The sequence below is a fragment of the Numida meleagris genome, chromosome 5, assembly GCF_002078875.1.
Source record: "Numida meleagris isolate 19003 breed g44 Domestic line chromosome 5, NumMel1.0, whole genome shotgun sequence".
In the NCBI taxonomy this organism is placed as follows: domain Eukaryota; kingdom Metazoa; phylum Chordata; class Aves; order Galliformes; family Numididae; genus Numida; species Numida meleagris.
This window is the reverse complement of record NC_034413.1, coordinates 7,575,745-7,591,581: the sequence shown is the minus strand read 5'-3', so window position 1 is coordinate 7,591,581 and position 15,837 is coordinate 7,575,745. Positions and strand designations below refer to the sequence as shown.

At 37.8% G+C, this 15,837-nt stretch overlaps 1 protein-coding gene across 1 annotated transcript in view; it reads left to right on the top strand.

Moving 5' to 3' along the window:
* The window catches only part of FAM160B1 (family with sequence similarity 160 member B1), a 34,195-nt gene that overhangs the window by 9,385 nt on the left and 8,973 nt on the right, over positions 1 to 15,837 (top strand). Inside the window, exons 4-14 of the mRNA XM_021399869.1 lie at positions 1,659 to 1,763; positions 2,108 to 2,230; positions 7,060 to 7,353; positions 7,691 to 7,887; positions 9,064 to 9,178; positions 9,284 to 9,360; positions 9,467 to 9,659; positions 10,197 to 10,366; positions 11,150 to 11,290; positions 12,859 to 12,949; positions 14,570 to 14,713. Coding sequence (XP_021255544.1) covers positions 1,659 to 1,763; positions 2,108 to 2,230; positions 7,060 to 7,353; positions 7,691 to 7,887; positions 9,064 to 9,178; positions 9,284 to 9,360; positions 9,467 to 9,659; positions 10,197 to 10,366; positions 11,150 to 11,290; positions 12,859 to 12,949; positions 14,570 to 14,713 — 1,650 coding nt within the window. The remainder of the gene's footprint in view (positions 1 to 1,658; positions 1,764 to 2,107; positions 2,231 to 7,059; positions 7,354 to 7,690; positions 7,888 to 9,063; positions 9,179 to 9,283; positions 9,361 to 9,466; positions 9,660 to 10,196; positions 10,367 to 11,149; positions 11,291 to 12,858; positions 12,950 to 14,569; positions 14,714 to 15,837) is intronic.

The window sequence follows — 15,837 nt, the reverse complement described above, 5'->3', positions numbered from 1 at the left end:
CTCCGTGTCAGAAGCCATTGACTTAAGCTGATCCTCAGACAGCTTTCACAGCTGAGTCTTTGACACAATTCCAGCCCATGGCAATGTTGTCTGGTCCTTCTCACATCTGCTTTGTGGCACGTGAAATTAACTTCATGGTCTTGGTGCATTCTTGCTGATGTCTTTCTTGGCAGACTTAGGAACTGAAATGCATGGGATTGGACGAATCATGGGGTGCATTAACTTGGCAACTGTTGTACGAGAGCTACTTGTATCATGGTGCAGATGCAGTTAGAAAAGCATGGTGTGTCTTGTTTGAAGGATGAATAGAGCTCACCATGGTTTCATTTTCACTAAGTCTTTTACACATTGTCAGGAGTTTTTAATCTACTTAATTTGATGTACATAGACAATATAGGGTACTAGCTGTCTGAGTCTAGGATATTTCTTGCTTCTGTAGAACCAGATCTCTAATTAATGTTTCTGCACCCTCTGTCCTTTAATCAGGCTAAGATGCCTGATACTGATGTGTTGAAAATTCAGAATTACTCAGAAAAATAGCTTAATTAGTGGTTATAAACTTCACGAGAAGTCAAGAAGAAACGTAGACTTATGTGAAGCAAGTAATTAGTAGCATGTTTCTAAGAGTTGAGGGAAGAAATTTTGCACTCGTTTCAGTATGCCTGTACAAGCAATATTTGTGCAGCCCATCTTTATGCTTTGCCACTTGTGCATTGATACATCTGAAGTAAACACACATTTTGGTGCTTGCAAGATGTTTCAAAGATCTGTTGGAAGGAGAATAATATCCCTTCACAGCACTCAGTTAGACTTACTGAGTTGCTGTTGATGCACCCTGATGGTTCAAAACTTTTCATTCTTTGTAACAAATTGCTTGACAACTAAGTGATAATTAGGGTTGACAACCTAGGGATAATTACCTTGGCAGGAGAAGCAGGTTAGGCTGCTTCTTGGCTGCTGCCACACACTCCGTTCACTAATTTCTATTAGTAGACCTGTTGTTAAGGGTGTGTGCAATGAACCAGGTCAGGGAAATAGTGTAGATTAAAATGAATGTATGGAGTAACAGCTCTTATTATATTATGTTAGGACATGTGAGAGTCAGGAAACAAAGGCACGTATGGGTCCACATGCCATCGGTTCTGGTGGAGATAATAAAGTACTTTCATGTGACATTATGTATGGGAGGTGGTAGAACATGGGCATGGATGTTCCTTAGACTTTTCTGATTTATATTCTACTGAATCTTTGGGAAAGCAACAGCTTTCTCTTGTCCTGGAACATCTGTGCATTTATAAACGCTTTATCTGTCTACGGTTAATGGCTCATTAATTAAAAAAACCTGTGGTAGGCACTTCAGATGTTTGTATTTTATCATTGCATATTTGTATGTAATGACTCACTGAATTGTTGGATTTTGTGGAACAGTGTCCTAAAAGAAATCTGACCTTTAGGCAATTAATTCAGAGTTTATTTCCCTCTGTATTGGTGAGAATATTTCCTAGAAAGATAGTTGAAGTCTGCACTCCAGCAATTAATTGAAAATATGGATAAATGATTTCTGTTTGATCCTAGCCATTTTGAATGACCATTTTGTGTCTGTGTTTTCTCTCCACACTTGTTACATTTGTGTTAGTGTTCATCTGTTTTTGTTTCAGTGTCCTCCAGGAATGAAACAGCAAGTTTTGGCTTTTTATACAAAACTTCTTGGAAGAATACGGCAACCTCTTCTTCCTCACATAAATGTGCATAGGCCAGTGCAGGTACTGTTCAGATTTTCAAGTAAACTGTATTTTTGTATGATAAGTTTCCCTTAGTCTGTTTTTGCTAATGATATCTTTCTTTTTTTCTGTTCTCAAGTAAGTTAAACAACTGCTTAAGTACAGGATCAGTTTTAACATATTGCCAGTTAGATTCTTGAACTGCCACTGCAGTACAAGTCATAAATAATAAATCTTTACGACAGTCTTAAATCCAGAGCAAACATTCAACTCAATAATCATGCACCATCGTAATATGTGTATGGAAAAAGAATTCCATCCACCATTCCTAAATAAAGCTATAACTTCCTTCCTGTCTTAATTGCTCACTTTTGTGTATGTGACAGAAATTAATCAGGCTGTGTGGTGAAGTTCTGGCAACACCAACAGAAAATGAAGAAATTCAGTTTCTCTGTATAGTATGTGCAAAGCTGAAGCAGGATCCATACCTGGTCAACTTTTTCCTTGAGGTGAGTAAAACAAATGTGTTTTTTTTTTCCTCGTATATTTATAAGGAAGTGACTCATAGACAAGATCTATGGAGAGCAGGAGGTAGCATGTTGGACTTCACAGCTTCGTTTTTATTCAGTGTGTGATTGGCTTTTTTTTTCCTGTGATATTAAAAGTCTTTTCTTTCACTTCTAGAGACTTCATACATTCCGTGGTTTTTACTCAAATTTCATTCAGGATTCTCATATACCTGCCTGAGGTTCTTTCCCTTTGAGCCTTTAGAGGGCACTCTCCAGATTACAAAATCGAGTTGTGTTAGCCCTGGCATTAATAGGGATTGTAATGTAAGGCACTGTGAGGAGACCTTGAACTTCCTTGTTATTTTGTCTTCAGCCCAGTGAAGACTATTGTACAGATTGCACAGGGCACTGAAACCTTGCAGAATGCTAAGTGTTCTGTGGGCTTGGGCTCTTACTTGATAGTGACACATATGGTCTAGCTGCAGTGCCAGCTCACAATCTACAATATGGCATTATTTTCTATCTGTAAGAAATCCAAATATCTTTACTCCCGTCTTGGAACTTAACACGTGGCATTGATGAAACCAGAGTGGGAGGACAAAGAATTTATGGAGAGACTTTCTATTCTCGTTTAGAAAGAACATATAAAAGTTTAATTTATTACAGTCTATTTATAAGTTCTTCCTTCTTCTTCCACTTAGATGTTGTACCATCACAGGAAACATCAATTAAGTACATGATACATAGCTATAAAGATGTGAAATATTCCTGAAGTATAGTTTATCTACAAGTTTTCCCTAAACAACAATCTCTAGCAGCAGAGGCTGATAAACAGCAAATATGTGTTCTTTCCCATTAAGAATATGAATATCACTTATAAGTCAGTTAGTAGAATCCATCGTGAGTTTATTTTTACCTTAATTAAACTGCCTCAATTGCCCTTGTATCCACAGTAGTAAAGGTAGTATAAAGGCTGAAGATTTCATGTTTAAATATCAGAGGCATTTAGAAGCAAGCTACCAGCAACACTGCATGCAGAATATAGTAAAGTCTAAACCAGGATTGTTTTTGATCTGATTTGTGTAAGTTATATGGTTGAAAAGAAGAATTAAAACCCTCTGAATAACTTCTGTGCTCAAATAATGGCCCTGAAGTCAAATCAGAGAATGTCAATGTCAACGGTTTACGGGCGTTAGGCCCGATTCCGTGATAAAGGGGACGGGGGACCCAAGGGCCCACGTCCCGGGAAAAGGGGAAAGGGGAAAAGGGTAGGGAGATGGCCCTGAGAGCAAAGAACAGCGGCAACAATCTGAGGAGAAACAAACTAATTTACTAAATAAAATATCGGAATGCAAAACAACACACTATAATACAATATAATTACAATTTAAGCTGATAAATCCAACACAGAGAGAGAGAATGTCCCAAAATCAAGGTAGGCCTTACTCTACTACCGACGATAAGACGGCTGGAGAGCGAGGTGCTGCCAAGACGAGAGACGGCGGAAAAAGGGACGAGGTCTCGTGATCTGCAAGTTTTTATACTGTGAGCTTCTATCTTTTCCCTCCGGCTGGAAAATGGTAACAGAGGAGCAAAGTACCGTGGGGACTGTAGTAGTCCTTCTCTTCTGAGAACTAGGTATATCCACTACATGATGTTATGATGTGGAATACCAATAACCGAAAATCATAAAACCATGACAGTCAATCATAGAAACTACAAATATTTTGTCAGACATTAGTTATTGTTCTTTTTGAATATAGCAAGATTACAGTCTTAAAAATCAGACATGGAAAACCAGGTGATTCCTAATTTCAGAGAGATTCCAATTTCACAAAATGCTGAGGGGCATTCCTTGTCACTCTTGCTTCCTAAATGCATTCTAAATGTCATAGCCAAAGGCAGATGTCTTCACTTTTCATAGTATTTTCCAGATAAAACATTTGGGTTGCAGAATTGTCTTCGATTAGAAGAGAATATTCTGGTTGTTCCTGGCTGTGCCTCTTAGAGGTGCTGTAGTGACTTGGTATCTGCTTCTGACCTTCAAATGCATGAAAGGGTAAAGTTACAGAATTCTGGGTGGCATTTAACTCTCAGATCTCTAACATTTAAGCTGAAAAGCAGATAGATCCCTCCAAAACAGTCTGCCTGTATGTCAGTAAGTTTTACTTCCTTTTGTGATTTTTTCTGATGAGCCTCTATGATCATTCATGAACTTAAAAAAAAGGAGTATCTATAGGCCCAGGCCCTCCCTTTTATGCTTCCATATTAAATACTTGACTGTTAGAAAGCTGTTTATATTTTAATAAAATCTTTCACCTATATTGCTTAACCATTAAAACTATTTGGCATAACAGTATCTCTTTAAAGATACTTTTAAATTCTCTTTAGATATCTTTTTAAAAGTTGCTTTTGTAGTGGATATAAGAGCTGCTTTCCTCATTATAAGGTCTTTAACATCCATATGGTAATTTTTTATTTTTTGCTTTAAAGTATTTCATTCTTTAAACTGTTTTCTCTGCTCTTATATTAAGAGAAAGAACATACATAGGAATGTTTGACTTACCTTCTCTATCTGAACCATTATTATATGCTAAACATGTTAAGTCATGTTTTTCCTCATTCATTTCCTCCTAAGTTGGCCCATCTCATCTCATCTTAGAAGTATTACTTGCAACTGATTGTTCCATGCAAAGGGAAACTTGTTTCTCTGTTTTGAAATTTCTGCTCTTGAAACCTCAAACAAATTCAAATATACTATCCCTTAAAAAGTTGCTCCTTCATTTTATAAAATGAGAAATAGTTTCGCTATTCGCTTCTATTTCCATTACTACAAATTGCCAGGTTTATATTTTCCACCATAAATTGAATAGGCATTCATTAATATGATTTCATACTCCACAGATGAAATATGAAATCCATTCATTAATATGATTTCAGATTCCACATGATCCACAAAATTCTTTTTGAGTCTATCTGAACTTCATGAGTGATGTAGTATTACCCACCACAGGTTTTGGAACTCAGCAGTTACATATTAGGAAAATACAAAAGTGTATTTTCATATTGTCTGTCCTCTGCTGATGCTGAGTTCACTTGGAGGAGTACTTTATCTAGAAAACACTGAATGTATGTTTTATGTAACCTTTTCTATTAGGTCATTCAGGATCCTGTTTTGCACCTTTGCAGGAGGCAGGTGAGCAGCTAAGCTGCAGAATTGCATGAATAGAAAACAGGAAGCTTAAACACACGCGAAAGCTCTGCCTGTGTGTTGTTGGATGTGCAGACTGCTTTGTGTTCCTTGCCAATGCGAAAGTAATGAGCTATGGACAAATTTCTAGGGGCATTTATATATTCATGTATGTTAGGTCTCTCATCAGTGCCTGAAGTAATAGGTCAGTGTAGGATAGTAAATATTTTACAAAACATTATCTAATCTTTGAAAGCACTGACTGTTACTTGAGTAGTGTAACAGCAGCATATAATCCAGGATTGAAAATGCAGTTCCAGGCTCCAGTTCTGCTTGATGTGCAAGGACTGTAGTTCTCATCCAGGTATTCCCATGGATTGATAACTTATATGGGAGATTCTGGGGGAGTTTAGAAGATCTAGTGATACACTAACGTGGCTCAGACAAACCCATTCTGGGTGCTTTGCAGCCTGATGCTTTTCACATTGTTATAAAATCTGTTGAAGGAGTCATTTTTCTTCTGTAGTCAAAAATCATAGAATCACATCCTACTTATTTTATAGCATGCAGTGTGCTGCTTTTACCACCGGGTTGCCTCTCCAGGGATGTGGTTATATGAATGTATCACACCATTCAGAACAAATTCTGCACGCAGAACGCACATCAAGCGAGCAAGCATTCGCAGCAATTCTGTAGTTTGCTGCCTGTCCCTGATGGTTTGTATGCACTAAACGCCATTAACCCCAAATGGTTACTCTTTAAAATTGTTAATGCTTGAGATGTATTTGTAATAATTTTGGCTTTATCCTAGAGGAGAGAAACCCTTTGGATTAATAATCTCACTGCTGACTTGCAAAATTGTCCTGTACTGAAATCTCATGTATAGTTGCGATAAAGCGTTATTCACCTGTGCTTTTGACAGAGGAGAACTGAATTTTTGCCACGGTGTGAGTTTCTTCCTGGCCTCTCAGAGCACAGATTTAAATGCCTGTTAGTGTGGCAGATGAATTTATAGTGTCATGTTAAGTAGAGATCGTTTCTAGCGTCTAACAAGGTTCACTGTGATCTTTTACAGTACCTGGTGCCCAGTGCTAACTTACAGTATCTTCTGTCCGTTCAGTCTTTTAAACATTTTCTTCAACTTGAGAGTACTCTACTATCATAAAATATTGTTGGTTTTTTTTTCCCTTTCCCACTGAAGATAAACTCTCAAGAAGTTTAGAATTAGTCCCCCTCCAAGTGGAAACAGTGTTTCAGGCATGAAATCAATTTGAGGCCTTGTCTAGAAAGGGATATTCTGTAGTGTATGCTACTGTCAAAAGGTGCCCTCGTAAGGTAAATGAAATAGTATAATGAAATTAAATTGAAAATGAAGTGAGATAAATGTCAAATAGTGGGCAAAGCAAGTGAGCCTTGAAACAAAATGGTGTAGGCTTTAAAAGAAATTTAAGTGGACTGAAAAATGTTCTAGATTTAAAAACTCACCTGCTGTTGCAATCCATTACATTCTACTTGGTTACTGTATCCAGCCTTGTAGGTTACTACTTAAATGCTGATGTAAAAAATTTCCCTTTAGTAGGTTTATACTTTAGGATGAACAGCAATTTCAGCTGTGTAATTCCAACAAAATGCTTTGCAGAGTAAGTTAAAAGCAATGGCCTCCAAAGAATCAACAAACGTAATCACAGAAGACATGCTGAAAGGCCAGGATTCATTGGCAACAGACACAGGGCAGCCCATCCCGCCTGAAGAAACGCCTGGCGCTGCTGGAGCGGAGCAAATGGAAAAGGAAGATGAGCTCCCTCAACAGGCAGATGATCTGTCTTTCAGTCTGGATGAACTAAATGTCACGTCATCGCCTGAGTCCTCCGCTGTTTGTCCGAATCAAGACTATAATTTAGTGAATTCTCTACTAAATCTCACCAAAAGCCCGGTGAGTTGATTTTGTTTTATTTTGTTCAGTGCGGTACAATGAAGAAGTGGTTTGGATGCAGTGTGAAATAGGTAGAGGGAGTGAGCAGACGTATATGTGCAGTCTGTACTTTAAATACAAAGAGTAAATGAAAGATTTTTGTGGCTGCTTTTTGTGAATTGGTTACTTGCTTTTACTAGAAATTCACAAGAAATAAATCTTAATGACTGAAACAGAAAGAAAAGTTTTCATGCACTGTGGGGGAATGGAGGTGGGTGTTGTTTGGGACTTGTTTGCCTCTGGATTTCAAGTGATATTCATTCACTGCCTGGTTAACTCCTCCATGCTCTTCTGCCAGGATGGCCGGATAGCGGTGAAGGCTTGTGAAGGGCTCATGCTTTTGGTGAGTTTGCCAGAACCAGCAGCTGCCAAGTGCCTGACTCAAAGCACTTGTTTATGTGAATTGTTGACAGACAGGCTGGCCACCCTCTACAGAGCTCTGCCTCAGTCACTGGACCCTTTAGACATTGAAACAGTGGAGGCAATTAACTGGGGGTAAGAATTTTCTTTTTGTGTTTAATACCTCAGGTGACTTTACACCCCTCCCTGACACTCATTTTCTGTAGTTACATAACAGGTGTAAAATATTTACACCTCCCTGGTAGTCTCAAGAGCAGGGTTTAGGTACCATCTTTGGTAGAGCAGGAACACCTTAGCTGTGCAGTGTACTCGTTATTTCTGCCATAGGACCAGGTTTGTCTGCCAGGCCATTGCAAAGATCCCTCAGGGGGCAAGGTTTTCCACTGAATTGCATTAGCAATTTATGGTGTTGTAGCTGGAGAGTCTCAGGTACAGATTATTTTCCTGTTCAGATGTCAAAGATTTAAGAAACATACTCATAAACTTTTCACTGTATACAGTGAGCCTCATATAGTGCAGCAGAGATCTGGAAGATTGTATTTGACAGCAAGCTCTTGTTGCAAAATCTTTACAGTGAAAAGGAAGAAGGGAAGAGTTACTGCATAACAACGTGAAGGAAAAGATGCATGCCTGTTAGCCTAACTGCTTGTTTGTGCTTGTCCCCACTCTGCCTTTATTATTATGAATTGTTCATGATTTGTTAGTACACAGACAAAAAGTGTATGTGCAAAAGAATAATTTAACTTCTGATTGTTGAAATTTGAAGTTTGAAGAAAACAAATGATAACTTTGACTAGTGGGATAAGAAATTATTGGATTGCTTTAACAAAGAATGTGGTGAATTTGTTATTCCTTACAGCCTTTAAATGGAATATATGCTTTTTTCCTGAAAGATACCACCTAGTTCAGGTATAGGCTGTGTCATCTTGGTGGATTCGGTTGAAGTCACTTACAGAATAGAGAAGAACAATTGCCTTCGTTTTATGGACTCTGACTACAGGAGTTAGTGATGGTAGTGATCTGTGTTTCCTGGGAGAACAGAGCAGATGATCGATACTCCCTTCTGATTTAAGAAATCCTTAACGTTAGTATTTCCACTCAGAGTTCTGCTGCTGCACATACAATGTATCCTTCAGCATGCCCTTCTATATAATGATAGCACTTCCAGGTTGGGAAGAGACAGGCCAACTATTTTGATGTTCATTTCATTGTTAGTACCTCATTAATTATGCCATTAAGTTCAAGAAGAATAGAGTCCTGTGTTCTTTGAGTGCTTGTAGACTAAATAAGTATTTTCCATACATGCTCTAGTTTGGATTCCTATAGCCACAAAGAAGATGCCTCTGCTTTTCCAGGGAAGAGAGCGTTGATTTCATTTCTTTCATGGTTTGACTACTGTGATCAACTCATCAAAGAAGCACAAAAGGTTTGAAATGTTTACAGATGATACGAATATATTCAGCAAATAAAGAGTTCCAGTTGTTTCTGAGCTTTTGAGTTTAAGACATACCATCCTGTATTTTTGTTTCAGACTGCTGCTGTTGCTATGGCAAAAGCGGTGCGGGAACGATTTTTTGTTGATGTTATGGAACCCCAGCTGATGCAAACGTGAGTAGCATCCTACAAAACTCAGCAGAGCAAGGTCTGAATCAAGCTGATTTCTTTTTTATCAGCTGAAATCCAATGCGTATCTGACACTAAGTTTATTGTTCAGCTCAGAAATTGGAATCCTCACGTCAACTGCGTTATTGCATCGCATTGTTCGTCAAGTAACTTCAGATGTCCTACTGCAGGAATTAGTTTATTTTGTACTTGGAGAACACAGAGAGCCAGAAACTTTGGCAAACGTCAACAGACATCCATTGCGACACAGGTTAATCGAGCACTGTGATCATATTTCTGATGAGGTAAGGAGTGGTACTGATATAATGTCTGCTGGCCAGCTCTGTCCGGCACAGAGCCTTGAGAGATGTACATACACAATGCCAATTAAAAAATAATGTTGTAACTTGAAGCAATTCACACACAATAAACCTTTTAAAAATAATTTCAGTAAAATCATCCTTTAGGATGCTGCTTGTTTCAGGTTTTTTTCTCACTTGCACAGTGACAACTATCCTCTGGTATGGAACTGATTGTAATACACAGAAAACTAACTTGTTCTTGGGATGTTCTTAGTTTTATTACTTTGGCAGATTTTAGAAGAGCTTTTGTTTCATAGGAAAAAAATACATGCACATGTTGTTTGTCAGATGTATAAATAGCGATGGAGAGTCCACACACCGCATTCAGCATGATAATTTCCTATTTTTTTTGTAATTTTGCTTCCTTCTACAATATTAATAAGTTAATTGTGATGTTCTGTATAAAAACAGAGGTGGAAGGCAAGCAGCATTATGACAGTGGTGCATCACTTTATGTAATTTTTGCTTTTTACATTGCAGATCAGCATAATGACTCTACGGATGTTTGAGCACCTTTTGCAAAAACCTCATGAGCACATTCTCTATAATTTGGTTCTGAGAAATTTAGAAGAAAGAAATTACATAGAATATAAGCCACTGTGTCAAGAAGATAAAGATGTGGTAGAGAATGGGCAGATTGCAGGAGCAATGTAAGTTTCTTTTTTAAGACGTTTTCGTAACAGGTAACTTGGATCCTTCTTTTTAGAACCAGGGGTTTTAGTAATTGAAGGAGAAGTGAGCACAGAGAGCACGTTGTGTGTTCTGTGTATTCAGCTGTAACTATAACGAGCATATGTAAGGTGATGCACAGATTGCTATGTCACCAACCGATGTCAATTGCTGGAAGAGCATCAGAAAAGCTAAGGTTCTCAAAAGCTTATTTTCTGATCTAGGCACTTAGGTGTCCTGTTCATATTTATGTTCTTTAATTATTTTTTGATGGGAAAAAAAAGTTGGGGGGATGCTCTAAATAAAATTCTTTGAAATACTCCACCAAACTATTGTGACTTTTTTTTTTTAGCTAATGGAGGAGGTTTAAGGACTGGTCACATTCAGCTATTTTAGCATCTTTATTTCGATTTTTCTGAGTCATCTAAAATAACCCGATGATTTCCCAGAGTGTAAATACCTCTTACGTGAAACATGTGTCTAAAGAGTTTAAGAGATTTAACGCAGTGATTTTTGTACCAGTAAAAAATATCTCCTCTGTTATTCGTTTTCTTTAAAACAAAACCAGTCTTGTTGGATATGTGTAGAGGTTGGCATATCTGCATGTTAACTTGGTAGAAAGCCGTGCATATGGCAGCGTTCGGGAAAAGAGCATGACTGTTCAGAGATGAAAAGCAGGAAAGCGTGCCTTTTGATCCTGAGAATTTCTTGCCTTCCGTAACGTTCTGCAAATGGTGATGGTTTTGTCTAATGTAATCTCACAGAGACCTGGAGGAAGATCCGCTATTTACCGATCTGTCTCCGGATAACACTGGGGCTCAGGAGTGGCTCAGTGTTTCTCCACCCATCAGTCCAGAACATCCGAAAAATGATGGGAAGACCGAAGTTCATAAAATTGTAAATAGGTAAGTTGAAACAAACACTTAAGGAAATCTCTGAAAGTGTGGGTGTCTGCACACACTGTGCATACCGAATGTACTCTGTAATGGATGTTGTTCTGTGCCAGCTGGTAAAATGACTCCACAGAAGAAAATTGTGGCATTTTATCAGAAAACTACTCCCAAAAGATTAGAGCTTTGCAATAAGTAAAAATAATTCAGCATATACTTGAAGAATAGATAAACTTTACAGCTAATAGTCCAGTTGAATACTCAGAATTCTGAATAAAAGCCTCATTAATACAATGCTTTCTTTTCTCAAAAAAGGGGAAAAAACCTCCTGCTTTCCAAAGTTCCTTAAACACTTATGTAAAAGGAAATAATTGCGGTGCTAGAGGTAATCTACTGTTCCCTGTAAACCAGGGGGCATCTCTGTCACCTGAAACATACCTTTGTGCATGCTAGACGTACTACAAATTGGATATCACAAAGAGGACAGATTCTCTTCTAAGCATCTTAGTGATAGTAATTCTATTAGCAACTAATATTAGGACAAACGCTGTTTGCTCTGTTAATACACTTTAGCAAAGCAGCACTGGTATTTCAGTGCTGTCCTATCTACTTATCCAGAAATAATCAAAGGTGTTAGCCAAAGGCAGCTAACAGCCCAAGGACAGGCAGCACACAGTGGAGTAGTTGCTTCGTGCCTTCTTTCCTGCAGTACTGCTATATGTAGTTTCCAGTGGACATTATTTGAAAGGAAGATGAAAACAACAATTACCCGAATTTGCCCTGTGTAATCTCCATCACTAAATAGAAATGTTTTAGGATTTCCAGTGCCTTGCAGATTTGTTTTTTCATATAAGATGAACATCATACAAAAATTCAGCTACTACATATTTCTGCATACAAATCTTCCAGGAACCTCCAGAAGTTCTTGATGCATGGAGAAAGCTGAACTTTAGGAACAGGGTCCAAAAACTGAGTTTTGTTTTGCTGTCTAGAAATTTTAATTGTTTTTAAAAAATGGTTTTAATGACACCCCATCTCTAATAAGATTCAGACTTTCCTGAAGTCACTTAGGCCAGATAATGGTGAAGAAATAAGGACGTATGGTATATGTACTACATACCTGGTAAGGGCATTTGTATGCAAATTTTCCTGTACGTTCTTAGATATTTATTAACACAGCAAACTATGGGAAATAGAACTGCCTGCACAGTAGGCTATGAAATGTAAACTGTAATTCTCCTTCAATTCATTTATTCCCCAGTGACCTTTAGCAAATACTTGAGCTAGTTATGACTATTCCTTTTCAATTCCATTCTGTCTGCTCATTTTGAGAATGTACTAGCCTGCCACTGAGGTTTTTACCTCTAGTGTTACATAGAAAAGTTCTGAAGTATATGCCTTTTTATAAACAGTAGTTAGAATACTTAAATAGAAATTATATTCTCTGTTCCTCACGTAAAGTTACAGTCAGATTAATTGGCCAGACAATTCAGTATTGTGTACACCATTACAGATGATGAGAAGTTATTGATCTTGTGCACTGTGGATCATAGGTATTCATTAACATTCCTTTGTCTCTTTAGTTTTCTCTGTCTTGTACCCGATGAAGCTAAGTCGTCATACCACGTGGAGGGTACGGGTTATGATACTTACCTCAGAGATGCCCACAGACAAGTAAGTCTTCCTTATTCCTTGAGAATTTGCAATGCTGATGTGGGTATACAAATGGTTCTATAAATAGTCTACTACATGCATCTTTTAGTAATGGAAGATGGGAAAATTCAATTTTTATTTTCTAATGAAATCTTAGCTTTAGAGATTTCTTTTGATTGTGAATCCACCTTATATTACTCTAGTGGGAATAATGGATGACATTAAATGCATTAATATTCATATAACAAATACACTGAGAGAAAATCTGAACTGCAGATAGGTTCTTAATTTGCTTTTGCGTTTATCTGCATTCTCTTGGAGAATTGCCTGCCAAGCTGGTTGAAAGGACTAAAGGGAAATTAAAATGCTGCATAGGAATTATGCAATCTGCGACTTCAAAAATAAAGGCTCATCGCAGGGAATGCACAGCCCGAGGCATTCAGGTTTCAAGTAGATAGTTCTGGTAGGAAGGGAAATCTTTATGATTTACTAATTTGGAATAAATGCAGCTTTTGTCTTCACAAATTTTGCAAAAAAGTAATCTAAAGTCTCCTAGGTCAGGGGTCACTGTTTATTCGCAACTTTCTTACTGAAGCCCTACGTATAATAGAAAAAGTTGTGTGAAGTAACTGAGAGCTATATTTAGTAGGCACTTCAAAAAATCCATGATCTCTGAATTATGATATCAGCCGTTTAGGATGAGAAGCTTGGATTTCTGTATTTATTGTATTGTTTTATCTGTAGTCTCTACTGAAAAGAAAGGGAATAGAAAATAGAGAATAAGGAAAGAAAGGTTGACGTAAAATTCCCCTATGTTCTATTCTTAGATGCCAGAAAATACATATCATCTTTGTACTTCTTTTATGCCTTGGGAAAAAGAGTATTCTGGGAGTTATTAGAGAAAAGAATTGGTTTCTGTCACTTCCTGACAGTGATATGGCTACTCTTAAAATATTTCCCCCCTAAGAACAGCACTGCCTATTGCTATTACTACATCCAAATAGCCATTCTGCTTCCCTATGTCTATTCCTGGAAGCCTGCACAAGTATGTAAGCTGCACACAGTGAAGTCTGTTTTGCCTCACATTTGCTACTGTTTATCCTGCTTTCCTTATTTTGGTTCATAATTAGTGCTCCTTGCAAGGTATAACGCCTGGAGAGCGAGACACCAGGCAGCCTGCAGCAAATCAGAGGCAGAGGCTGATAGGCAACTGGGAAAGACTACTGTGGGTGGTAGGGAAAAGAGGGAAGAGGAAGCCCTGCAGTACATTTTGTTTGTATCACCTACACATACATGTGCCTTCCCTGTCCTGGGAACTGGGGAGCAGTCTGGGTTGGATGTTGAGATAAGCTCCACATAATGGTGAAGATGTGTATTCATAGCCTTACCTTGTTTGGTCTCAGATGATTTTTGGAAGCTCTAGCTTTTTGTTTCTGAAGCTACCCTGACAGCATGAATGTTGAGAAGAAAATGAAGTGCCTGTACGGACACTGATCATGTTTGTTTTACAATGGCTATTCTTTTTGGACTTAGATGTCTCATATAGCTACAGAGTATGGTTTTAAGGCTGAGATGCTATTAAAAGGAAATGGAACAGTTTCATTAGTGGTTTTGAATGTTTTCTTCTGTACTTTTTTCTAGTTCCGGGATTACTGCCTCATCTGCTTGCGATGGGAGTGGCCTGGATCTCCCAGGTCTTTGGAAAAGTGCAATTTAGAAGCATCGTTTTTTGAAGGCCACTTCTTGAAAGTCCTCTTTGACAGAATGGGCAGGATTCTTGATCAGGTAAGAAAAAGCAGGTTATAAATTCCATTTTTGTTGTTTTTATCACTACTAAATGGCTTAGTCTCCATAAAGTCCAGATTCCCATGATTCATATGTCTGTTACAACATGATATTATTGTGTAAAATCCCGTGTCCTAGTTGCAGGTCTCTCTAGATTGCAGGATGTTGTAGCCATCTGTATTCTCATCATTTGAAAACCAGAACAAAACCTTCTTCTGCATTAAGCATGCTATTGTCATCACTAGCCACCGTTTTGTGTACCAGATGCCTTCTTGACCAGTGTTGTGATGGAAATGTCATTCAAATGATGAGTAAGAAAAGAACAGCTTAATGGCAATGGATGAAGCTAAGACAGTATCTTAGAAACTCATAGGTACATCTCTGGTTCAGTTTTCATTTTCTAGTGTTTACACTCAGAAGGCATGTACATTTTTCAGGAAATAAAATACTTTCCATCTCCTTTCTGCCATATTTCTTTGAATTTCGATCGTCATTGTGTAAGATGAGAACAACTTGCTGTGTCACTCATAACATTTTCCTGTAGTTAGGAAAAGCTGTTATCATCGCACTGAAAATTTCTAGAAGGTATCCTTTTCCATCTGCAATTTAAAGTTTTTGTTTTGTTCTTTTTTTCCTGTTTCGTTATATTGAAATTATAACTGTACAGCTGCCAAGGGCAAACAAATGAAATATGATCTGACAGACGTTTTGTCCTGAAAAGGACATGTCAGACCCAGATTAGTATAAAGGGGTTTAAAGAAAGTGAATTTTCGTGCTCTGTGTTTCTTTCTGTATCTAGCCAGCCTGCATGACCTCATCTTTCTGAGCAGAAGCAAAGTGAAGGCTCAGGGAGGTGAAAGGGAGGTCACTTCATGTTTCTTTGCCTTCGCTGAATTCTGGACTTAAATTAATCAAGTCAGCATTGCTGTTCTCAGTGAGGAAGATAACTTTCCTTGCTAGTGAAAACGAGCCCTGAAGTCTAGATTACACTCTAGATGCAGTAGATACTATATACTATAGATATAGATAGATATAGATATACTATATAGATATAGATATACTATATAGATATAGATATACTATATAGATATAGATATACTATATAGATATAGATATACTATATA